This window comes from Trachinotus anak, unplaced genomic scaffold (assembly GCF_046630095.1).
Source record: "Trachinotus anak isolate AG129_WGS33_773 ecotype Australia unplaced genomic scaffold, CSIRO_AGI_Tana_v1 ptg000007l, whole genome shotgun sequence".
NCBI classification, from domain to species: Eukaryota; Metazoa; Chordata; class Actinopteri; order Carangiformes; family Carangidae; genus Trachinotus; species Trachinotus anak.
The window spans coordinates 11,106,532-11,134,362 of NW_027273858.1; the positions used below are offsets into that span (position 1 = coordinate 11,106,532).

General features: G+C 41.3%; 1 protein-coding gene across 15 annotated transcripts in view; it reads right to left on the reverse strand.

Moving 5' to 3' along the window:
• The window catches only part of kcnma1a (potassium large conductance calcium-activated channel, subfamily M, alpha member 1a), a 134,349-nt gene that overhangs the window by 83,396 nt on the left and 23,122 nt on the right, over positions 1 to 27,831 (reverse strand). For all 15 annotated transcript variants that reach the window (XM_071480457.1, XM_071480452.1, XM_071480462.1 and 12 more), the window contains exon 2: positions 15,365 to 15,532. In XM_071480457.1, coding sequence (XP_071336558.1) covers positions 15,365 to 15,532 — 168 coding nt within the window. The remainder of the gene's footprint in view (positions 1 to 15,364; positions 15,533 to 27,831) is intronic.

The window sequence follows — 27,831 nt, forward strand, 5'->3', positions numbered from 1 at the left end:
GTTAGCCGCGTGTTAAAGATTTAATGTGGGAGTTCAGTGGAGGCGCTCTGTGACATAACACAGCAGAACTCTGGGTAAAGTGTGGCTTTTCACTGCTGGATATCACAGGTCCACAAATGTAGCCCCAAGCTCGAGGGCATCTAGAATCACCAAGTGTCAGTATGTTTACCACAGCCCACAAGTGAACCTCAGCCTCATGCATGGAGGAGGACATGATGAAGACATCATCCAGCACACAGAACCAGTTTTAAGGTTTTACTGCCAAAGGAAAACACAATACAAGTCCAGATTTCACAGTTTTGGAACTTACATGAAGATAACAAGTGCTCTATAAGTCATTCACATTCCATTAATAAATGAAATGTGCTTAACTGCATTAAGAATATTATGATGATGATGATTAGGAAGCAGGGAAGTGACTATTGGAAGAGTTTAAGAGTAAATTTTGTTCAGCTGAACTCATTACACGCTATTTTCAGCCTTCCTATGAAAGTAATTAGAAAAACAAATAAAAGCTCCAAAGTCTCTCCATTAATCCAACTTTCCAGAACATTCATCAGGTATCAGGTTCACCCACATATAGCCAATGTTCTTTAATGCGCTGTCACAGTTACTGTCAGGGCCTTTAAATATGAGCCAGCTTGATCTGCCTCACTCAGAAATGGTTAAACAGAAAGAGCCATTGCTTGATCATTTTCCACCTGAGCAAACTGTTACCTCCAAGGTGAATTATACAGGCCTTTCCTCTTCATTTAACGGTTTCAAGTACCCACCAATAAGTCCCCTCTGCTCTAATTTTCCAGTAGTGTTGCTATTTTCAGAGGAAAGTAGCTACTTGCCAGATCAGGTCATACATTAATTTGCATATTATTTTTTGCAGCAATTCCCATTCTAGTGGAGGGAGGAGGCTACAGTTGTTTTAGATGTGCTATGATTATGAACATTTCTGGGAAAATCAGTCATACTTATATTGGGGGGGAAAACTGACTCAATCAAGCACAATATTGCCTAGTTGAAAACAATTATTAACATGACCACATCTGAGGTGATGCCCAATCTGACTCATTACAACACAATCAGACTCATGAGTGAGCTTAAAGTGGGACTGACAGACACCAGTAACAAATTTATGAAATGGTGAGGAAGAAACTTTCTCTAGGACCACTGACCGACCAATCAATTGGCTCAGGTAAATGTCTCACTAGTCCTGGACCATCTACAGTACTCTTAATTGAATGAGATGAGATTAAGAAAAACTTTCACCTTTGAGAAATCTGTAGATGTCACTAAATATTGCTAAATTAATCTATAACCACTGGCAAAAAATAATGTAAACAAAATAAAATATAGTTTGTTGATTGAGTTAACTGTTATCTAAATTATGAACAGTGTCACGATTGAGGTCCCTGCTTCTGGTAATTCATGCACCACCCGCTGGCCTAAGATTGGATCCTGTCAAAATATCCTCTATTCTCCCCCTCTCTGTATCCCATTAAGCTTCAGTTGAAAGAAAACACTTCATCCCCCACAAGACCTCTCCTCGGATTTCTGCCTTGCAGGGAACCCTTTCACACAGACAACATGACACAGAGTGGGGCTGTTCCTCTCAGGTGTTTGTTCACAAACTAACCCATGAGTGAAACACAAATCTGCAGGGATTTTTCCTGCTTTTGTGAAGTGGAGTCAAGGAGCACTGCGACTTGTCACCTCCGCCCATGCTACTATTGATTCAGGCCTTTGCAGCTGTTTTATTCAAACTCAGACAGAGTGGCTGCATCAATGTAGTTTAATAAAAGAAGCAGTGTTTGATAGACAGTACAAGAAACAAGAGTGGTCTGAACGAATAAAAGGTCAATGGTGTTATTCCTACTTTCCCACTCTAAATGCATCTTCTATGTTAGTCATAATCATAGAGATTAATACACTTATTTCTGCTCAATCTTTCAATTTTCTGGGATTTGTAAACACATTTGTCAAATTTATTTTCCTCCTTGATTTTTAATCTCAGTATTGTTAAGAATGTAATTGCACCACATAGCAACCCATAGCCAGCTTGACATTTCCATAACTGGTACAATTTCCTATCAGAACAATGAGAAATGACCACTCTATCTAGAGTAGGAAAATGAGGAGAAAGGAAAGTTCGCTATGTGAATACTGAAAGGTTGTCTTTAAGTGGCTTATTCTCCATGTGGTCTGCAGGTCATAATGTATTCAGGTCACACAACTGTTGTTCAGGCACCAGTTACTGCCACACAATCCCATTATGTACCTTTAATCTCAGCATAAATCATCCCTGCCATAGTTAATAATATCAAAACTTTATCACACCAAAGCTATTTCTATTACAATGCATGCAGGGCGATTACTTTGTCTGATGCATATTGTGCTATTCTGCAGAACCTTTCATCCTCCTCCAAAAAAATGTCATACTGCATTTGGCTGCCAGGGGAACAGCCACACCCTGTAAAATATGGAATTAAAAGCTTCAGTTTCCTTCTCAATAAGGCAAATGGACCAACTACCATCTGAATGATAAAGTGATATAGCTGCACCACATCCTGTTTTTTCCTTCCTCTCTTAAAATCGACCTTCTATATCACCAAAAGACCCCCCCCCCCCCCCCTCCCCCCACACACCCACACACACACCCACACACACACACACACACAGGTTTCATCTCAGAGGAGACGCAGCGGTGACATGATCTCTATCTAATTAAATCAAGGTTTCGTTTAATTTCCTGAAAGTTAATGAGAAGTTTATCATCCGCGTCAAAGCCCACTTTCGCTCACTAACAATGTAGTGGGTCCTGATAAGGTAGAATGCTCGCTCGCAGCAAGGTGAAAGATGAGACTAAGATCCGCAGAGAAGCAAAAGCGGTATTAGTATTCTGCATTTGTTGGCAGGCCACGTGTAAAGTCGTGAGCAGCAGCATCTCAGTATATCCCTCCCCTTTTTGCACTCCGCCACATCAGATCAAGCCCTACACACAGCTGTCCAGTTCAGTCAATAAGGTGGGTGGATGGCTGGAACCTGCCACGGATGACCTTAAAACATCTTTGATACCTTCACCAGTCAGGAGGAGGGATGGAGGTGTCACAGTAAACACTTTGGCAGCTGCTCTCACTCAACAAGCCCATAAATGAAGGAGCTGAACTTTCTCATATAATCCTAACAAAACCAACATATTTTATATTCAATTTCAGTCCTTGCCAGGCCCTCAGTGTGCTTTTGTAGTTTTAAGATATGGTAGGGGAGAGGAACAGAGGCATAATTTGCTAATGGTTTCTGTTCCTTTGCCTTTTGGGGTATATATTATTAATTCTACTTTAGTCATACAGTTATTCACTGAGTAGATAATTAACAGTCTCCCTTGCAAAAAGATAGCTAATCCAACTCCAACAGAAATAGAGAGTAAAGGATTTTACTCTCTCAGTTACAGTCTCATTTAAATACAGTTTTACATGTTGTATAGCTGTTATGAAGAGCGTTGCATTTTTTTTCATAATCACAAGTAAACACACAAATACATTTGCAAGTGCATCACTAGTCAGTTAATTATTTCATATGTAAACATGTCTGCAGAAGAGGTCAAGTCAATAAACCTTTCGTGCGTTTTCTCACGGAGCCCTGACCCTTATTAAGAAGACATTGAACCAAACACCACCTCAGTGTCCATCAGTTCCACCTCTCACCTTTCCTCTGATCATAGTCTGCTGGTTTGATTGATTATTGACTAGCACTGACACCCGTATCAGTGTTCAATATTCAACACACTTTGTTGTGTTTGTTGTGTTGGATATCAAATCACTGAAAAGTGCAGCAGCTGCCTGCAGCCTGGAAGGCAGCCGGTTCCCCTGAGATTGAGGATTTTATAAGTTTAATATCAGACGCAAGCCTTTTAAAATCCACCTCTCCATCCTGAGTCCCAAGATTCCTTCCTCCCTTTACAAAGCCCAGACTTTACCATGATTGAAACTGCCGCATAAAGCTGCTATGTATACTCATATCTCAAGCACTTGAATATATACATTCCTGTGTCTCACAAGAAAATCCAACTGGGGTTGGAGCAGAGCTGTTACAAGAGTCAATCAATTCAAATAGGAACTATGACCGCACCCAGTCTTTACTTTTGTTCTCCCGTCTAGGAGAGAATGTACTTTACATTAGTTTATGATCTGACAATGCTATGGCTAAGGTTTGGTAAGGTTTAGGTACAAACACAACTTGGTTAGGTTTAACGAAAGATCAGGGTTTGGATAACAGTGACTTGGCTATTTGGTGAAGGTTAGAGAAACACTGTGGTTTGGGTTAAAATTACTACTTTGTTAGGGTCAGGACACCTTGGTCGTTATGACATAATAATAACCTTTTTGTTACAGTTAGGGGAGGACATGGTCAAGGGAAATGACCAGCAGTCTTTTGCTCTAAAGTTTTGTTGATCCACCCATACCCTCCAACCTGCTCTCTCTGAGGACTTTGTGCCTCTATAATAACATCACATTGTTTCCTCCTTTGCTCCCAAGTGACCAGAGTCATAACTCTTACTGCTGCTAGCACCTTTTGTCCCTTGATCTCTCAGCATTTGCAGAAACAAATGATGCTCTTGTTTTCCTTGGGGAAAAAAATATTTGTCATGCAGATGGTTTTACTTGGAGCTTGAGACGACCTGTCTCTGAGAGATCTGCCGCCAGCATAATACAAACCAAAACTTAACTACTGTAATTTGTACTGTGGTTGAAGTGACCCTTCAAGCCTATTAAACAAGTGGATATGAAGAATGGAAGCACCCAGGGATGGTGGAGGAGAGAATGAAACAAAAACAGAAACAGACTGCAGGCACAAAGCACAATCCTGTAAATACGAGATGTGATGTTGCCACGGTGATATGCCACTTGTGGGAATAACTGTGAATGCAATGTGCCAGAGAGACATATACAGCCGCACCAAAGTAATAAAAGGGGATCACAAAACCAAGACATCATTCAGTCTTCAGAGGCTACGATGGTCTGGCCTTTAGCCCTTCTGTCAGAGGGAGTTTTATGCTTTCATTCCTTCATCTAAGTAGCCCCATGATGGAGCTCTCCCCAACTGGTTTAGAGTCAATCTATCAGTGATGGTATTTCCAAAGACACTGAAGTAAATGGAGGAACAAGATCATGTCATTTTGAATGAAAACAATATCAAAATATAGCCTGAAATATCTTGCAATGCAAAAATGCATTTCTTGGAGAGTAAGGAGGGGTGTCTGCACTCATGTATATGAGCTAAATGTATGTATGATTGACACTATTATAGTTCATTAACTGCTGTATTTTTTGTGATAAACACGTTGCATAATAGTATCTCTCATTGCAGTTGCAGCTGTTTACCAGTCAAGGTATTTGTCATTCATTAGTATTGTTTATTGATAATTTGTCCCTAGCTTCACTTTGACTGTGCCCGACCCCAACATTAAGTCCAGCCATGTGCATAGCGTATAATAAGCACAATGACAGCACAGCCACTCATACAGCCTACATACAGACAAATTACTCATGCAAGCACAGACTTGTGTGCATACAATGAAATGCAGCTGTGCCCTAGCACGCAGGATGTACTGATAAGAAGGAGAGGAGAGGAGAGGAGAGGAGAGGAGAGGAGAGGAGAGGAGAGGAGAGGAAGAAGTGTGTAAAGTCCTACTGCTTCTGGTCCTTCTTTGATGCATTGAGGCTTTGAAGTCAATACTGATGTAATTTAGGGCTGGAGGCAGAGACTGATCTACAAACCATTTAATTAGCACCTTGCCATGGCTCCTAATGTGAGAGAACCTCAATAGCAATGCCAAAAACTTCCCCACCTCTCTGATTCACTCACAAGAAAGACCAGATTTTATGAGAATATTTGCCTGGCAAAGCCTAAAAGAAATGTCTAAAAACATTTGGCAGCCAGTCACAAAAATAAAAATCACAAGTTGATCAAGGTATTTTGAAATTGAAATAAAAGAGTAGCAAATATGTATTTCAGCCTCTAAAAACTCTATGCTGAAATCTATATTCAGATCAATACTAATATGAATTTTCCTCTTGCTTTCATTTCTTTTCATTCCCTTTGCTTCCCTTTGCTCACTTTCACCTACGCTCTCATGCAATAATATTTCTCCCTCCCTTCTTTCCTGTGCCTGTTACATCACCTGCGATCGTCCCCTAATGATCTCATGGAAACTGTGAGCAGCAAGCAGCGAGCTGGTGGTGGTGATGTGTTTTAGGGACACTGTGTGGCTGTCCCATCCCAGGAAACAGAATCCCAGTGGGGGTAAACGGATCTGAAACCTGGCTTAGCAGATGGTCCCCACTGTGCTGAGTGCGTTGATAAGCAATTAGATGAACAAACATGACACGAGTGACAACAGCATATTCAGAACGAACCTGAGACGATATCTGCGACAGGGTCTGATGCTGTACCAGGAGTCATAGGACGTTCAAAAAAAGATTGAAATATGAAACGTATAATACAGGAATGCCTACACATGGAAAGCTGGCACTCAATCATTCACCTTGGAGGCTCTGCACAGCACAGTAGGGAGGTGTTTCCCATCAATATAAAACATTATGTGACAGTTGCCTTTTTGTTGCCTCTTAGGTCAGTTTTAGGAGGAGTAGAACCACATCATCCATCTTCCACCACTGATGTTGCTGCAATAATAACCTGTCCACCCTATAAAGCAGAGGTAGGGATGCAGTCAGCCCCATCTCCACTGATCCTTTCACTCCCACACTATCTCTCTCCATGTGACTCAGACCTGCTGATGTATAGATGGTGAGACAGACTGAGAAGAGGAGGAGGCAGTTCTTGCTTCACAGAGCAATTGACATGCAGCATATAAAGCCTACACCAAGAAAATGTTGAATGTTAATAATGTGATACTTTATCAGAGCCCACAGGGAAATTCTCTTAATGCTTAGCCCACTCCAAGGAGTTCGTAGCACAAAAGTGCGTTAGAGAGCAACACCCATGGAGCTGGAAGGCATTCAGTTTCTTCCTCCAGGTAACCTAAGGTCAATTTACCACCATTTAGTTGCAGATACTGATTTATCTTTTGCTTGTACTATGGAACCTACGACTGAAATCATAAAAAAAGGGAAAATAATATAAAAAGTGGGTCTGCTGGTATGAAGCTGGCGGCCAGCTGAGCCAGCAAGGGCACTGAGACACAGTGTAAACAAAACTTGAACTAGTAGTTAAGGGCGACCCATTTTAGCATCTAAAGGGATCTATCTTAAGATTTGCAGGTATATAGTTGTGCAGCAGGCGACTGCATTAGTAGGAAAATAAAAGAAAACACTTATTCAATCAGCTGTATTGCAACCAAAGAATGTTTTTATTCTTTTCCAATCTTGGTAATGTCCTCTGTCCCCTAATCTTGTTTTTGGAAAACTTTAAGTAATGTGCCTGGAAGTGACAGCGGTGTGTTAGATGCGGCTGGATCAATGTGATGCTGCAAGTTCTGATCCATTAGGTGTGCATCATCCCAGAGGCACTGAGTCACTCAGCACTCCTCCCCGAGACCACACCAGGCAGCCATGCCAAAATGAGACAGGGAGAGAGCTGTCTTGGAGGTGACAGGGGCCTCTAAATGACAAACATGAGAATGTCTGCATCCTCTCTGACTGCCTACTTAGGTCTCTATCTGTCTGCACGCAATTTTCTGCCTGTCCATTTGCCTATTTGCCTGTTGACTGCTTGCTCTGACTGTGTGCATCTATCTGTCTGTCAGTCTGTATGTCTGTCTCTAGCCTGCAGTCTAATGTGCTTGTGACTCTAAATGTAATCTCATTTCTAACTACCCTGTCACTCCTCAGCCTGAGGTTTCAGAGCATAAATAATCACGTTGAAAAAAAGTAAACAGAATATCATTACTGAAGCCACTTGCTTGCTCAAGGAGGGCCATATTTTAATTATCTAATAGCATGGACTACTTGTGTAAAAGCTACGGCAGGTTTGTTGTAATTAGCTAAGTGATTTTGGATTTCCTTACAACACACTCCAAGGGTAACGCCACCAGTGCTGTTCATGCAAACAAACTCTGTGAAACAAATGATAAAATACAATACTTACAAACTTTTTACTTCATACATTTTAGTTACAGGGGCCTGATTTGATTTGTGAAAATATTTAGAATGAATGTGCTGAGTCTTTTCTCTAGGCCCAGTCTAAAGGAAACAAATGAATGCGTACTGTCGCCACAGCGTCTCAGACAAATTGCCTTGTAAGTCACAGGTGACTTTGATCTAATAAGGAGAAGGCCGGGTACCCAGCTAAGTGAAACATCACTCCTGTGCCTGCTCTCTTGACCTTTCCCTCTGCAGAACAGTTTGAGGGAGGGTGGGACAGACAGAGGGCACAGGGGCTGCAGCTAGAGAAAGCCAGTCCAGGTCATTGGCTCTTTAGCAGCAGAGGCTCAGGTGGCAAATGGATGGTTTAATAGATGGGGGGGAAAGAAAGAACAAGCAATGATGAGTCATCCCGCAGAACGGAATCAGAGTTATGGCGGGCCTAAAGGACAGCTGCAGGGAAAATCATTCATGAGGACAAATTGAAACCAACCCTTTCAGAGATGTAAAACTCTCTCTGGTGTGCCGCAAATTTTAAAATTAGTGGCATGCTGATCAGTTAAATATAACAGAGGAAGAAGTTCAACAACTACACTACATGATGTAAGATGAAACAATGCATCGCGATGGCCGTGCTCCCTCTTGTTTTTCTTTCCTCCTATGACACCCTGCTTTCTTTCTCATCCCCTCCTCCTCCTCCACCTCCTCCTCCTCCTCCTGCTACACTCCTCAAGCTCAGTGCACGACTTGTGTTTCTTATGTGGCAGCAGCCCAGAAAACCAAGCCAGCAGGGCTGACTTCACACAGCTGACCTGTGGCCACGGTATGAGAACACATTCTAAAATCACGACTAAGTACATTGACATTTAGCACCAAATAAAAGCCTGACACCAATTTTTAAAAAAGCATGTAAACAAACATTTATCATTGTATTTATGGGTTTACAAGGGAAGACACAGATGTATTCATAATTGTCATCATAGACTATAATATCTACAAAAATACCTACAAAAGTAACATATAATTTTTGTTAATGCTCTGTCTGTCTACATGTAGAGACGACTTCGGCTGGCACCATACCCATGTCTCTCCTTTAGCTCCCTCCACCTCACTCTCCCTGCTGCAGTGCTTGTCCCCCGCGGTCCCTCCAGCATAAACAGCCATTCATCACCGTTCAGAGGATTTAAGTCAATGCCAATTGGATTGCTATCGACTGAGCTGATAAATTATGGCAAATGACAAATGAATAAGCTGTTCAGTTAGCTAAACCCAACAACTGAGAGAAATGGGAGGGAGGCAAGGAGACAGCCTGGAGGTTTCAGAGGGCACCGAGTTTGAGTGAAGAGAATAGGAGCAAACTGGCTCAGAAATTGAGTTTCATTATGGAGGGACACACTGCTGGACCAAAGTGTCATGTCCCTGAATGCTGAACAGAGAGATGAAAAATTTATAGATTTGTCCGTGTCTACTGCTATTAATTTACAGAGAATTGGGTTGTGAAGCTTGTGTGGAGAGACGGCCTCTGAGGCTATTGATTGTCTATTTCTCACATCAATGTGACAGACGCTTTCTTAGACAGACACATTTGACAGACACTATGGGAATTGACAATTGACACATATTCTGTTCATGGGTCAATGGTAGAGCTGGGTGATCATTCAAAAATTTATTGACTTTCAGCAGAGTCATGTTAAGTTAATTTGATCATATCATGACATTGCTCTGCAAATTTCTTTATTCAAATAGATGATTAGCATAATATTAAACATTTGTTCAAAAAGTTATTGACCTTTGTGATTCATGCATATGAAGAGATTGGTCTCTGGGCTGCAGAACAGGGGAATACAGCTCATTGATTTAAAACATTATCTTATATTATTTTGAATTACTTATGAAATTAGTGTAATTATTATTTTGATAGTGATTTTAGTCATATTGCCTATTCCTAGTTCAGCTGTACTTGCATATATATGCCTGTATATGTGTGGGTGGATGTGTTCATCGTAAAGATTTCTCATTGAGCCTTTCAAGCAGTTACACATTCTGCTCCCCTCGGATGGATAAAACACCATGCTGCCAGTTAGTTTTATGCTAAGGGATGAAACTATTGTCATGGAGAAGCGTGATGCAGGAGATGGTGCTGTGCTGACAGCTGTATCCATGCTGAGGAGTTTACTGACAGCAATAAATTAGTTCCACACACTCAACAGGAAAGCGTAATTAGGCAGCCCAAACAGACACACACAGACATGCATTAACACATTCATGCATACACACGAGAACACATCCATTTGCACACACAGCACAGAGAAACATACAGGCATCACACACACACATACAATTCAGGGATGCAAATAGACTCTGGCAGTACCCAACAGCTGCTGTAAAAAAACACAAATATGCTTATGCAAGCCCAAAGGTCTGTCAGTACAAAACTGTACTCATACATAGAGGTAAACACACACACACACACACACACACATACACACACACATACACACACATACACACACACATACACACATACACACACACACACACACACACACACACACACACACACACACACACACTGCACTGACATAAACAATGCCAGTCTAAAAAGTAGAACATTGTAAATGACAGCTGTTCTCTGTGCAGGAAGGATGGCCATCATGGGGAGAGAACACTTTCACACTTATTTTCTCCACAACAGGACACATGGAAACACAATGGAGCAGACCCACAGTGTCTTTACACACTTTGCATGATCTCACCTTCTTTCCTGCCAAGTCACATACACAATGTAAGCAACTGCTCTCACACATAAGGCAGAGGTTGGAGAAAATGAGGGGTAATCACAGGAAGAAGGTACACAGAGGGAGAAAGTGTGAGAAAGAGAGGTGTGCCTCCTATCAGAGGTGCTCCTGCAAAAATCTGTTTTTGTTTTGTTCTGTTTTTTTGAATTTGCTACAGATGCTGTTAGAGTAGTTACAATTAGAACACGTGTGCTGTCACTCTACTGCACAGCGAGACAGATGTGTTGTATTTGCAGATGATAGGGGTCAATATGCAGAGCGCCATACAGTGCGTGGGTGGATGGGTAGGCAGAGGGATGACCATAGGGTTTAGGGAGCGGGCCATGTGAACAGATGGTCCCTGGTTGCCACCCAAGATCCCATTAAGAAAGATGGCAGGGCTGACCTATTTCTGGACCCACCATGCTGTGCAAATCCACTGCACAGAGAGATAGGGCGAATATCTACGTTCAGAGGTTATAATCCTCGCTGTTTTTGTTGGACATTATGGGATTACATACGTTGTTACTATAGAATTAATGCAGGAATCAATTAGATGAGATGCTGCGGTAATGCAGCACAGGAATTCAGCCGACTCATATTTCCAGCTGTCCAGCTAGTCATTTCCTTGGACATTGTGCCCTTGAGTGCTTAATGAGGTTTCTCTACAAGGCAACTGGGGTGATACGGTTGTCAAGAGACCGATGAGCCATCCACTGCTAGACCAGAGGTGCTCTGCCTTTCACCTATGTTCCACATGTGGTGTCTTTGTGTGGACAGCTGTCTCACGGGGCTCAGAGAGATATGTCCTCCTTAAGCTGCAGCTGGCACGTAGTCACTTAGTTGCTTCCTGCATCAGACCCCACAGACTGACTTTTTTGCCAATCAACCAAGTTCCAAAGAATTTTTTTCAAAACCATTTGAACATATTCGAAGCTGGTTACAATTTGTGTTTTTCTTCTTCTCTAATTTGATGAGTTTGTTACCACCAGATGATCGTGTTTGATTGTGTTTAAGTTCATCAGCCTCATGTTTTTCCCTCTGATCCTGAGCTTTGTGCCAACTGAAAACTACACTGGATGTGGGTCATGTGTGAGTGAGGCAGTAAATATTTGATAAGGTGATATTGTAGAGGTGATAGGTTATACAAAAAGCTGAGGACCCACACAGAGGAGCAACATTGGCTTGTGCTAGCATCAATCATTTCCCCTGGTATTTTATAAGGCACATAAGGTGACACAGAGCCTAATCGAAATTGGATATATGACTCTGTGTGCGTGTGTGTGTGTGTGTGTGATGGTGGCTGTGAGGGGCTCATGCCTGCAGATTACAGAGGCTATGATCACACAAAGACAGCGGACTTTGACATATGACCAGTCTGAGCGGACAATGTATTATCGGCACCTTTGTCTTGTGAAATCACATAAGGCACATAAATATGTACACATAAATTCACACAAGTGCCTGTGTGCACCTGCTGCTCTGTGTTTACTGTTATTACACAGTCTGAGCCATGACATGAGCCATAATAGCTTTCGGCTCTCGCAGCCTATGGCTCAGCTGCAAGACTTCTTCAAGACATGGCTGCTTTCTCATGTCTGGTCCTAATGGTTATGCAGCGTGGGTGGATATGTGTTAATGTAATCCCCTTCTCATCACAGCAAAGTAGTTTGGCAAAGTCACATTAGGCACTAATAACAAAACAGGTCTTGTTCTTCTCACCCCAGTAATTCAGCCCAGCATGGGGAAACAATATGGGGGACTCCTGGGCCAAGATGCTGCCACAGATGGATTTACATTTGTCTGTTAATTCAATAAGCCTGGGGGTACACTTGATCTTTCACTAGCAGTGAAGTCATCAAGGCAAACAAATGAACAGGGAGAGAGGGCTCTGCCTTTCTGCCTACCAGAGGTTATCTGTCTCAATCTGCTTTGGCTTTGGCTCTTCCACCTGGATAGAGGAGCCAGCATCAAGCTTTAATCCCACCTCTGTGTGTGTGTGTGTGTGTTATTTCTGCTCTGCTCTACCCAGGCAGACACCCCCCTAATGTCAGATGACTGAGCGCCACTACACAGCAGTTGCTATGGTTACCAGCCAGGTTCTGTGTACACGGATACTCATCGCAATTTTGATCTGCAGTGAAGCACCGATGGGAGAGCAAGAGTCCCACAAAATCACCCACCCACCCCCACACACACACACACACACACACACACACACACACATAAGCATACTTGGACAGATACACAAGCTATCCTGCATTAAATGCATATGTGGGGAAATGCTAGTATACATGTATCCACAAGTGTACACACATCCCACCCACATAAAGAGCTTCACACATTCATTCACCTACACAGAGCGCTCATCAGTACACATTGTGCTGCATGTCATTAGACTGTGCACGTAAGCAAACACAGCCTGCTGGCCAGAATTATCAACCCCAGCAGAAGTAGCACAGATCACAGTAGGTAATAGGCCGGGATCTCTCCATGCCTAGAAACCCCTTTAAAGCAACCACTGCCTGATTTCTCACTGACTCTCACCCACTCTCTGTTTCACTCTCCATATGCCTGTCTGTCTCTCTCTTGGTGTCTTGCTCTCTCTAACACACGCACACACACTCATACACATATATTTACAGGGCAGATTGGGAGCGCTCAGTCAGAGCAGAAGATGAAAGCGAGAGGGAGCTGTGTCCATGCCAGAGGAGCTGTGTGAGTGGGGAAGTGATGAAAGAGAAGCTCATTTAGTAAATTGACAGCTCCCTTCAGGATTCTTCATCTTCTCCATGAAAGACCTGAATCCCTCTCAACTCCGAGCCATTCCCACCAGGCGTGAAGAAACTGTCACATTCCAGCAAACATTAACAATGACAGTGTTAGTATTTTAGTTGGGATCCATCTCTCTCCTGACTCCCACGGCTGCCTCATTCAGTCCGTAGATGCACAGTGGATGTCTGTGCAAACTGGTGGTAATGCTCTGATGCAAGTTAAGATGTAAAAGGAAAGCTGGACCAGGCGGAACAAAAAATTATTTTTTCAATTTCAGTTTTCTATCTACAAAAGTGACGGACTTCCACAATCCACACCGTATGCACACTCTTCATGCAAAAAACATACCCAAAATTTCTTATCAGTAACAGACTGTTTTCATAGTTTAAAAAAATGATGCAGAGACCCGGAATTAGAAAATCACAAACCTGATAAAGACACAGAAAAGTTCTTGTCAGGGACATTTCACAAGTGCATGTATATTGTCCAGCATGGAAGCAACATGGTTAACTTGAATGGATCCCAGTTCTAACCATACACTGTACTTTATAATAATAATAATAATCCATGCAGCTAAGAGAACAAGGCTAGCAGTTACAGGCAACATGCCGCTCATATCTAACTGTCAGCTGCTCAGTGGAGCTAAGTGGCAGACATCTTGCTAAGCAGAGAGGAGGAGCACATGAGAAATGCTGCTGATGGAAAAAGGCTTTTAGTTTTAATTTTAATCATGTTTTTTGCTAGAGTGGTGCAGTTGCATGAAGCAGCACAGTACAGAGTGGAAACTTTTAAATCAAACGTTCACCATGTGTTTGTGCAACTTCAACTGGTGTCTTTTTTTTTTTTTTTTTACAAGCAGAGCTTTTGGGATATGTATCCTTAAAATGCAAGTTACAAGGCACTACAAACAGCAGCTAACTCTAGTGCTACAACAATTTCTGTTGTGATCTTCAACAGACAGAATTAACTGTGACTGTGCTGAAATATGAAAACTCAATAAGCAATATGGGAACAGGCTGAATAGCAGCACAGCCTCATATATGTAAGTTAGACCACTGCAGATACATGAGGATCTGGCAAAGAGTAGCAGAGTCCAGGAGAGATTCTGGGGGCAGAGGGAGGGATGGAGCTGAAAGTGGGGGGTCAGTAGGGGAGAGGGACTGTTATTCATACCAAGAGAAAAGCCACACTGACAGCTTCTTACCTACCGTGCAAACACCACATATGCTACCTCTTGTGCTTGACAGATAAATCTCCCCCTCACATACACAAGCATGTGCATGCACACCCACTCACAGACACACACACACACACACACATTCATCGGTTCAGCTGGCAGCAGCTCAGCAGAGTGAGTTACAGCGTGCCGCACATAGGCTGTTGCAGCAGAGACAGGGCTGGACAGTGCCAGCCAAATATCCAGCTGAGGTTCAGTGAGGAGTGAGTAGCCGCTACTTTCTGTGGGGATCAAATTAATTACCCTCCAGTATGTCTCCAGTGGGACCTGTATACAACAGGTGATGTGTAATTGTGTACATAGCGATGGATTATACAGTGGATACATCTCAAAGCCAACTTGGGTGTGAAAATTAGTTGCATATCTTGTGTCACGGGTTGGGCTAATCATTATTGTTACAAAAAAAAAAAGTGCTAATGGATTTGAGTCAGGATTTTGTGTTTGAGATGTTTATTTCTACTAGAAGAAGGAAAACCTACCAGAACTCTGCCGGTGAGTGTCTGAGCGGAGATCATCACACCAGCCCAGTCTTTGACTGAAGTCATCCATCCCACCTCGCTGGCTGGTGCCTCCTCCTTTTCATCAGGACCCTTTGGTGCCTTGTCTGCTGCCTGATTGTTGGCGGGGTTGTTCACCTTCTGAGCCTCCTGGAAGAGGAAATAATAATCTGCGTTAGGAACTGGAGCATATTAAAGATAAAAACAGGAACATGGTCTGCTTTAGAGGAGAAGGAGAATCTAAAGGGGAGAATCAAAAAGGCACAAATGTGAAGTGGCATTTTACAGTGAGGAGAGGAAGACGCTTGCTATGGGCAAATCCAAATGTGACAGAATATCACCAAGATGCTAAAATAAATTCATCATATGAGCTCTACTGTAAAACAGCATCTTGCTGTGTGGAAGGTTAAGGCCTCTGTACTCTTCAGCTATTGCATCTCCACATTCATGACAAGCTACAACCTCTGAGGGGAAAAAAAAGGACCACGATTGCCAGCATCACGCCATGATGGCATCCATCTGCTATACATTGAGTGTGTGTGTGTGTGTTTGAATGAATTTGAGACCACAAGTGTTAGATAACGACAAAATGTATGCACATTCGCTCTTGCCATTTGGCCCATATGGCTCTGTAAGTTAATTGTTCCTCAGGGTAGAGAGCGTAAGACTATTGTTCTCATTCAACGTTCCCTCTTGTGTCCGACTGAGTGAGCAGAGTTGCACTGCAGTTCATTGACATGCTTTGCTTGGCACAGTCACTGCATGCAGCTGTTCCTCTCCAGCCGTTCACTCACTCCTGATCTGACACAAGCAGGCACTCGGCTTCCCTGTCCTTATGGCGAAAAAAGGGAATGAGAAGAGTTCCCTGTGATCTACATCCTTGGAGGCAACAAAATCCTACAGTCACATGCATTAAACACACACATGAACAAAGACGCAAGAACACGCGATGCAAGTACAGGTTTGTTTATGTCACCCTCAGCCTCATAAAACCATAGGCCCAGTGCTCCTTTCCAAGGAGGCAGGCTCGTATTACCACAGGGTACATATGCAGCACTTGGAACACATTTTACAATGTCCCTCCAATGTCCACACTGATGTCCGACAAGTAGCCATCAAAGCAGATTAAGCGCCGTGTCAACAAAGTGAAATTTGTTTCCCAGTACTTTACATGTCACATTGCTACAGTTTGTTTGGATGAACCCCGTAACATGCAAAAACTATGACGCAAATAAAAACAATTTTGTTTTTACAACTAACACATTTCATGTGTGGGGCAATAAAGAGATACAACCAAAGGCCAAGCAACCACTGAGGTGACAAACATGTGCCCACCTGTAACACACACACAAAAAAAAAAACAGACTGCAACCTGAGTATTTCTGCAGTGCTAAAGAGCAGCACTATTACAGATGAGCCCAAGAGAGTGCTCTGTCCATTTCAAAAGGATTGTCTGGTCAAATTGGATTACATTTCATAATGATATGGCATGGACACAGCTGCCATTTTCCTAATTTGATTCCAACCCAATAACAATGCCAATAAACTGGCCTTAAAAAATCCTGACTTAGTCGTAAGATCATTATCTGCTCCTGCTGTTGGGCCTCTCAGTACTGCAGTGGATAATTCAGTTTCTTATGCTTTATATACTCATAAAATAGCGCAGTGTTGGGGGACTCACCTGTCATGAGTGAGATTTGAAGCATTTAGTTTTGTGTTTGGAAGTCACGCGAAATTAGCACCTGATTATAAATGACAGCTACTATTACTGGAAGCAGGCTGGTCTTCAAAGATTTTGGGATCAAATTATAATGTGTATATGGAGAAAAACCCATTAATCCCCACATAGAAAAAAATAAGAATTTTATTTAACAACAAAAGTGAACTGAAAATTGAGGACAGTTTGCGCTAACAGACGTTAATTACCTTCCACAACCTGGGTCCAATTTCTGTCTTAAACGAGGAGGTTTTCTGATGTGACTGCAGTTTGTTTTTCAATCAAACTTTAACCAAGTTATTTTAGTTTATCCTCTATTTAATATTGTTTCAAGTTGAAAAAAATAATATGCTAATATTGCCAAATAATCTATTTTGTGCTCAACGCACTCATGTAAACAACATCAACATTTTAAAGTTCAGGCTCATATCACAAAACCTTAAATGAGCTCCTGTTGGCTGGAGGACATAGTAAGCTGTACATAATTATATATATATATATATATATAAATATATATATATATATAAATGCAGAACCCTCAAACTCCCAGGCCTCTATGTATACACACACACACATATATCTCTAACCGAATGTGCATGACTGAGATTCAGTCTTCTCTCTCAACCACCCACCAGTACCACTCTTCATCTATACTTTGTCGGTACTCACTTGGCTACATAGCCAGCATGCGTCTTGCCTGTCACATGCTGCAAATACTCAGCAAAGTGTGTATGCATGCAGGTCACCGTGCACAGGGATGTGTAAGGTTTCACTCTGATTGGCTGTGTGCCTGCTCGATAGCACTCCAGGCATGTTGTGGTGGCGTAGTATGTGCTAGTCTGTGCCCAGCAGCTACTTCTTAGCCAGTGGGCCTCACATACTGTATACACACACCTAACACACCACATCACACTAGAACTACTCTATGTCATGCAAGTTGCGTCTCACAGTAGCTCACAGTGCCTGTTTCTAACGCTTCTTGCTACTGTTGCCTCCAGATTTGTTTTCCAGCATGGAAAGGCCTTCTGATGTTAGTCCCGTCACAGCAATTTTGTTGTAAGGACAGCTAACTGACTGACAGGTTCCTAGTGCTACAGTACATCACATCAGGGAAACACCAAACAACGTCTTCATGAATTGAAAACAGACAAGCTACAGTACAATTTGACAAGTATTGTACAAATTTCCCCTAAATCATATAAATGATATATGAAATTATATGATAAATGACATCTATAAAGAAGGATTTGATTTAATTGTTTCACACTTGTTTTTACATATTGTGCATTCTGTGTGTAGACACCAGGTTAACCTGGGAATGTGCTCACTGGTACACACCTGAATATGGAGGCTACAGGACCACATGCAATGGCTGTAATGTGTTCCTGTGTGCCCGCAGGCATGTGTGTGGTGGAGGAGAACACATGAATAATGGATTCAGTCACAAACTGATGGTCAGGCAGATCAGAAGAGACAATGTAAACAAGGAATTGCTTCTAGTTCATTTGAGTGGCCGGCGGTAGGCTTAAGCCAATAGAGAGCAAGAGAGGCACTGAAGCAGCCTGCCATGGGAGAATCCATCTGCTGGCTATATATACACACCTGTGATGTCAAACTGAGAGAGAGAGACAGGCAGAGGGGGAGAGAGGTGGAGCAGGAGACAGACAGAGGGACAGGGGAGAGGTGGGAAGGGGGGAGGGGGACTGTGGGAGCAGCAGGAGTTGGTAGATTTATAACCAAACTCAAAAGGGGACAAAAAAATGGAGAAAAAAAGTTAGATTTTAAATAAATATGAAATGAAATGAAATAGTGTGCTAATGCAGAAATGAAAGACAAGCACATAGAAGACAGTCATGCAAGAGAAGACAGTGAACTGTGACACCCTGCCAGCATTGAGTTTAATGAAAAGCAATGCTTAATGTTTTTGTTCAAGGTTACAACCCTTAATATTCTCATTAAATCAAACTCCATCAGCCATTCAATAACTACCTCTCCATATAGTGGTTTTCATTGTTACTAGCAGGGTCTGCCATGTCTGTGCTGGATTCAAACTGTGCAGCCACACACAAGGGATTCACAGGAAATGACGCGTGTGTGCAATTCAACATCACCAATTTTTACTTTAATCTTACTGCTATCAGCCAGTTCAGTCCTCCACAGCCATATCAGAGCTGTATCAGGTTCCTGCTAATGCAAAGCAAACATTTCCAGCTAGTACCACAAAGTGTTCAACCAGCAAAGGATGAGGTTGTGAGGCAGTTGCAGGAAAGACAATGTATTTTTCAGTGACATCAGTGCTGACACTTTTCAGCATGTCTTGCTCCCTTGAGTTTTAAATATTGCAGGGAGCACAGGAACAAGAGGGAGAAACCACAGTGAGCTGTTAAATGAAGAGCTGCATGCCTTAGGCTGCATACCTCCAACTTCTCAGCAAGGTAAACAACTTTACTGCACCATGCTGTTGTGTGAAAAACTATTTGCCACATGCACAGCATGAAAACAGGCTGTAGTTTCAATTATTATTAACTGACATCCTTTTCAAACAACCTGAATTTGTGTAGTTTTGCTATGAACAGATTCACCACCTGCTCTTCGGTTGTGTGTCAAAGTAGCTGCTCAGGGACTGTTTCCCGTAGTATTTAGCCACACTTGAAGTTACCACCATTTATGTAGCAAAATCAACCACTGAAATCTTGGGTACTATAACATTAAAGGGGACGCATTACGCTCCTTTCGAGCTCTATATTTTCTTCTGGGACTCCTCTACAGTAGCTTTGCATGATTCACAGTTCAAAAAAAGTCCTTAGTATCTGAAAGAGCCCATTATGCTGTCCCTCAGAGTCTCTTACTCAAACAGACAATATTAGCTCAGGCCACCTTAAGAGGCCTCCTTAAAAGCAAACTTTCTTCTGATAGGGCAAACCTCTGGAAGCCCGCCAAGGAGCAGAGCACCCAGAGCTGCTGAAATCAATCTGTAAGACTAAGTAACCCGTACCTAAAACTAAGAAAAACTAAGAGTAGACAGCAATAATGTCCACACAAAAATTACAGCAGGAGATCTCTGCTCGGTAAATATTTTGCCATTACCTGCTTATAGTGTGTCAAAATGTATAAAAGTTTTTCTATATATGCCCCTGTTAATAGTTGTGCATGTGAGAAATGTGCTAAAATGCCGATTGAAGTGGAAAACCTGTGCTGTCAGGAAATGCCAAAGCCAATGTAAGATGTTATTCTGCTGTCGCCATATGACTGTGTAGTAAACCTGCACCGTTGGTTATTTGTTTGCTGCAAGTAGACCATTTTAGGAGAATGAGCTGAGTTTGAAGTGAGTGACTATGTAAAAAACCTGTTGGAAACTAGGTCCAGAGCAGTTTGATGATGAGCTTTTGTCTCATAGGGATAACTTTTACATATGTTTGCCTCATTATTTGAAACTGGCCACGTTTAATATGGGCATCTGACATTGGAAAGTTATATATAACAGAACATACAGAAAAGCATTATAGGTCCCTTTTAGGATTTTTATGAAAATTATTGTATATTTGCACTGGTTCTTGTTTGATCCACACACGTCCTGCTTTTGAGCTTACCACTGTTTTCCCTTCTATGGTTTTCTATGGACCTTTACTCATTTTTTAAATTCATATTGTGAATTTAATGTTGCTTTACCAAATAAATTAGTGATGACAATTTATTTTCAACTAAATAATTTTAAATAAAAATGATATGGGAAGTACAATATAGACCTGAGCAAATTCCATCTCTCTTTCTAGTCTTTTCCGTACAGCATTTAGCAAATATAGATACTTAATATTAATATGAAAAGTGGTGATATAACACCTGTTAAAATTTCTATTTAAAAATGTACTGTATGTAGTTCATCTTCCTACTTCAAGAAACCTTTTTATAACAAGACAGATGAACACTTAATATTAGGATTGTACCAATTAACACAGTGAGTTAACACAGTACACAGGGGATGCCTGGTAATAATGAGCAAGAGCGAGACGGATAAAACATGGTACAGGAAAGAAGACAGAGAGGGACTGACAGGGAGAAGTCTACAGGACAGGGACAAGAAGACAGAGGCTATGGGAGATGTTGAAGGACACCCAGTGAAACGAGGAGTCAGAGAGAAACAAGAAGATAGAATGACAGAATAATAAAGCAAGGAGGGCAGAGATAATGACAGAGATATACAAATTACCAGACATCAAGAGAGACAGGACACTGAGCAAACACAGGACAGACAGACAGAGAGGTGGAAGACAGTGACAGAGAGACAAAGATATTGCAGGACAGGGAGATAAACAAGTGGGTGAAAGACAGACAGCAGGGCAGATTAGAAGCAAGAGAAATGGGAAGTGAGAGTGAGAGACCAGAGACAGAGAGACAGAAAGAAAAGACAAGAGAGAGAGACAGAAACATGCCCATGTGACTCCGCTGATCTAACAGGACTTGGCTTTAGCGCAGCTGTTCCTCCGGCTTTCGTCCTCATCGCTGGGGAAAACTCTATTCCAGTGTGAGAGGCTATTTATAGCTTCACCCAGGGAGACGTTAAACGAGTGAATCTCGTAACACGCTCTGTTCTCCATGTTTGCTATTTTAATGCCGGTACAGTTACCCAGTGTCCCTGGGTTACAGACCTACACTGGGTCACATCGAAAGGGAAGAGGGAGGAAGAATAGGGAGCCTCCTCACATACTAATGCACGCACACGCACACGTACACACAAACACAGTCAGTGCCACAAATGTTCCAAAAATTATTTTATACCAGTGACACTCATCACTCATGTTTCCTAATGTATTACTTCAAAACATAGAGGAGCACAGAGAAGGTAAAATAAATAAATAATAATAATAATAAGGCTGCCATGTGTTTGATTTTAGGGATTACACAGGTACAGCCTGAAATACAATCTGCTCGGGATGACACCCATACATGCCACCACTATGAGCACACTGTCACCAAACAAATGCCATTTACAGAGGTAACATAGCAGCAGAGTAAATCTACACATGTGGTACAACAGATACTGTAAACACATTTTCCATATTAAAAGTAAATTCAAATTGGATTGAGAAACAGCAGTGAATTATTGAGTTATACATTAAACAGTTCTATATGCTAAGGTTTACGCTCATAGGTTTGAGTTTATAAAGTGCAAACAAAAGACAGTTCAGCACTGAGAACCAAGAAACCTTAAGACTGAGGTCAACCACACCAGACTATCCAAAGACTGACAAATACAACATCACAGCATTTTGAGGACTGCAGGCCAAAGCATGATTGAGTGATTTGTGGACACTGAACTAAACAGATGACATCCACAATGTCGGCAAACAGGAAGACAAGCCAAACGGTTTACATCTCCCTGCAACGCCACTGGACAGTACAGCCATCCACACAACAGGGCAGGAACTCATTCCTCAAAATGGCTGCACTCCATGTACGCTTTTTGTCCCAACTGTGACGTCTCCTCGGGTAGCAGAGAGCAACAATGACATAGTGATATGAAGAAACACAATGTAAGCCTGGCAGCGCATGCTGCCTAAGACGTACAATCTTTCATGTCCCTCTGTTCAAACAAAAGAGGACAGAATAAAGACACATCCACATTAGTGTTGCTTCCCTGGGACTGGAGGGAAAGTAAAAGGAAAAAAATCTTGAATGTACAGTCCTGTTGATTCATAATGCTGTACTGCACCTCTTCCATTGATACAACATTTCAAGCCCCAGTGGTCCGGGATAAAAATAGATGACGCATTGAATTGTGGGAGATTGAAAGGTCAGCACTTGTCATCTGTAACGTCTTTGAGTTTTATCATCTTAATGTCAGCAGATAATAGACGGCCAGTGGCTTAAATCAGGACACACTAAAGATGTAGGCTATATAATAAAAGAGCCCAAATGAAAGTTTTTCATCATAACATTTCTGGTATAAAAAGCCTGGATAAAAAGCAGAGAAAATGAGCTAATAGTGTATCTCTATTCCCTGTGGCTGCAGGTGTTTGGCAGCTGAGGGCTGTAGGAGCTTTAACAGTCAGGAGAACAAACCAAATAACATAAAACCACTGGTTTCGCTTAGTTTACTATGTGGCTGAGCAATAAATGGCATCATAGTTTCAGACCTCAAAAATCAATATCATAATTTTCTTTGCGCTCCTTTCACTCTTAGAAACCCCGAGAGAAGAATGACACCACATCATTGGAATTTGCACCTAACAATCACCTCTGCTCCTGCCCATGAAGCTCTCTGCCTCTGACAGACAGCTTGTCACCTCCTGATCTTTGTTTCTACTGTATTTAACCGCAAGTACAGATGATTGGCCCTGTAATCACCGCAGAAACTGGATATTACATAGATTTACAGCCTCAGACACACAGACCATGAAAACAAATAAGAGGCAACATAATTACTTTAATGCAGATGCAGGAGTGAAAATATAACAAATGACTGTGTAGGGAAACAAAAGTACAATTAGTGGAAAGTCATTACATACAGCAACACACACAAATCACATCCTCCTCCACATATGCACATGCAATTATTGGTCATTTAATTCTTGTCAGGTTTAATTAATATTATTTTTTTTACCTATCTAGAGATGGCTTGTTACTATGGTGATACTCACAATCTTGTTTTCAATGCAAATGAGGTCTGACTTGAAGGGAAACGCCACAGATGTGTCTATTTAATAAACCAGACAAATGGCCCTCATTGTGATTGCTGACATGAGAAGAATTTAGACAAAGGGGTTATCAAACCCAGGACAGAAATCACAGCTGACATACGTTATCTGCATAAAGTCTTTTTTGTGTGGTGATAATGTTTTACATACAGTAAATGAATGACCAGGATGTGTTCTGACCCACACTCTAACCTCTTCCAGAGGGATTTACATTCAATTTTATCCTATCAGAAAGTAGGTGAAATGAAAAAATAGCTACATGCTTGAATGACATCAGCCTTTATCGTACTATACCCATCAGTGGCACAATTACCTGAGGCTAATTTCCACCATTTTTGTATCCAATGTACATGTGAATCAGTCTTACTGAATGAATGTACAAGTGGAGCATTCAAGAGAAGCACCCTTAAAAATCTCAAAGAAGGTCCTAAAGCATTTAGACATCACAAAAAAAAAAAAAACACGTGTCCAGGGGTTCAATGATTGTATTTACTCACCACTGTTCTCGTTGCTTAGAACCACCAAGGAAGGTTGACTCCATTTTCTATTATTGCTCTAAAAAACATCATTCATTCAATGGCGCCAGAAAATTCTACGTTTGTGTGTGTGTGTCTATACTGTATGTGTGTGTTAAGGGCAATGATTGATTTCTATTTCACGTAGGGCTCGGTTTGTGTCGGCATCGCTTACCACACCTATGAATCAGGAGGTAATAGTGTGCCTCCAAAGTCGCAGCGTGTCTGGACCTCCTAGCCATGCAGCCTGTGGCAGAACTCATCTATGCTCTAACAGCTCCATCAGCAACAAGACACTCTCAGCTGCACGCAACACTACAGAGCCAAAAACTGAGGTCATTTTTTAAATGCAGCATGCCTTTAAACCACATTTCAGCATGGTAGGCAGCTTTAGTATTAGATTTCTCTGTGAGATATTAGAAGAGAAGCACTGTAGCACAAACACCTGCAGCTACTTCATAAAATAATTGTACATTCTGAAAGCTTGTGCAACTAAATCTATTTTCTGTCTGATACTGGTTCTTGTCTCAATACAATTTAATCATTGGCTAGTAAACTGGTACCTCGAGTTGACATACATGCAATGTTTATTGCTAATGTTGGCTATATAGCAATAGTAAAATTTACAACAGGACCTTTAACAGTCTGCAAAGGCAAACCTAGCCTTATACCACACATTATATGACCTGCATACAATTAGAACTTACATTAGAATTAAATTAATAGATTTTTGTGTCAAAAGAAATTAAGCAAAAATTAAAGCACACAGACGTACAGTGATTGTGACTTTTAGTAAAGTCTAAGTGCTGATGACCATTGCAGACCACGTTAACACCTTCCTTCTTAAAAAACAGAATCAACTAACAAGGTCCTGCATAGGTTACGCATGAAGGCTGCAACACATTTATTACTTTTAATTACTTGTTATTACTTTGCAGTCCTTGTTAAAACCTTCTTATCACATCCAATGTTTCACATGCTTCAATGATATATGACAAAACAATTTGTGTTATTAATTATGTTGAGAGATATACTATATGGAATATTATTCATATGAAAAACTACAGATTTTCACTTTAAGTGATAGTCATCATCTGAGGAGGTCCTGCTGTTATTGCACATTCTAACATGCTTAATAGTTTAAATAATGGCAAAACCTAATTATTCACTCATTTCCATATTCATCCTTATCAGTAATCATGTCTAATGTCTAATGAACAATTTTGGAGTTCTATAAATAAGATTTTTAGAACTCTGTTAATGAACTGAAAGTATGAGCCTACCCTCACCATGGTCTTATTTCTTCCACACCCTTCAGAGAATTTACAGAACAGCAGCACAGAGAAAAACAGCAACAACAGCAGCTACACAACAGTCATATCAAGGAGTCACCTGTCTTAGCCCTGATCCCCTGTTGCGCTCACAACACTTTAATGAGCTTTCCTCCTAAATACAGACAGACAGCTAGCTCTTTGTCAATGAGCAACTCAGCGCACAACAGACAGATGAAATCGGGGGCCCATTACCTTCTGCAGAACAGGCCATTTAGGTGTTTTCCAGAAGCAGAAATGGTAGCTACTGCCCTAATTGGCTCCCTGCTGTCTAACCTGTACTGATCAATGACCTCATTCTATAAAGAGCAACATCCAGATATGACTGGCAGATAAATTTATTAGCAGCCTACTGGTAGGAAGATTTTAGTTACAGCTTTGAAATACTGATTTAAACTATGTTATATAAAAAAAATTAAAAAATTAATAAATAAACTGGTATATGTGAAGTGCCTCTCGAAAGAAAACAAACACATCCCAACACAGCCCAAGATCACAATAGGCAAAAGAATTCTTAGCAAAAATATATGTGTTATTATAATTTATCCTATTACTTATCCACCAACCACCATAATTCTCTCCACTACTAACTTCTACAAGGCTTGCAGACCTATGTCTGCTCCTGTGTTTTAGTATAACTGATTGTCCACTTCTGTATATATCAAATGCACGGACAAATGCAACACAAAACCTAGATTTATTGTAACGATCGATAATACAGCTGGGAATTTTCTGAATATCTCACTGCAAAGGAATATTATCAAATTCAGTGGCACAGGAGTCCAAGGAGAAGTTGCTGAAACAACCACAATACTGCTTGATAGCCTTTTAAAGTTTCATGCATTTCAACACTGCTTTGGAGCCCTTCAGAAATGTGGTTATATATTAATGACTGTTTATTTGTTTGTAGTTTTGGATTCAGCTCTGTTACTTAATGAATCAGTCGCTCCAGAACAACAGATGTGTGGGAGATGATGCATGATGGGATACTGTTCCTGAGCATTGCAGTCCATGCATAAGATATGAATGAGTAAGTATGAGCACAGTCTCTGAGCAACACCAAGGTAGCAGCACATATACACAACAGCATGCAGGCCTACTTTGTCCAAAGCTCTGATTCACAAAATTACAAAATCAGTTTCAAATGTTAAAACACAAGTGTGAAAAGTACATGTCCAGCTTATCCCAGAGAGGATTTCTTCTTATAATAGTCCCCTCAGCCTTGAACATTCAGCAGGTCAGAGGATTCTGGTCCACTAATCTTTTTAACATAGAGCAACATGCTAATTAATACTAACTGTATCTTCCTATTTGATACAGTCCTACATTTAAAGACAATCAGCCTCTATGTTCCACAGATACTTTCCGAGCTCTCACACTGGTTAACCTGTCTTCATGAACTCTTTTGATTTGTCTTTGCCTCCCTAACCATCATCCAATCAAACCACTACTATATATATTATTCACAGATGACTAACCATAAATCAGCCTCTAGGGTACAGCTTTAAGTAAACTGATACAACTACTTATCCTCCATCTTCCCATTCTCCTTCTTTTCCTTTTCTACCTCCACTGTCATCTATTTTCCTTTATCCTACCTATTCACTCTCTCTTCAGTTCCTCTGTGTTTCTTTTTGCTCTCTCCTCTCTTTTCCACGCCACCGGCTCAAGGGAAGCCTGAAGAGACCACTGAGATTAGACTGTCTGTGTTTGAGAGACAGGTCTCATTACCTTTATCTTCTCCTGATGCAATAATACTCTCACAACTCTCACTGATGCCAGCCTGTGCACAGGACTATATGAATTTATTTAGACAAGCTTATGTCACATTTGGTGTGGAACAATTGCAAAAGAGGTAAGGGTTTGAATTTTAATCAACAGTTCCTCTGGTTAATTGTTTGGTAATTGTAAAAAGACCAATTTGGCTGATGGGGAGCATTAAACAAAGCTGGATTTAAATTCTTCCCATTTCTGAGAATGTGTTGATTAGGTACACAAATGATATTACACAATATGGGGGTCAACAATGTTATTTGGAAAATGTTCTTGTTAAAGGCAGTAAAAAAGGCAGTCATCTGAGCCTAATGATTCAGAGACTTGCCCTTGATTTGAGAACAGCTCAGAGGCTAACAAATGGAAGTGCAAATGATTTTCTAACTCTAGGCTCATTTAATCATTTTAAATTTAGATC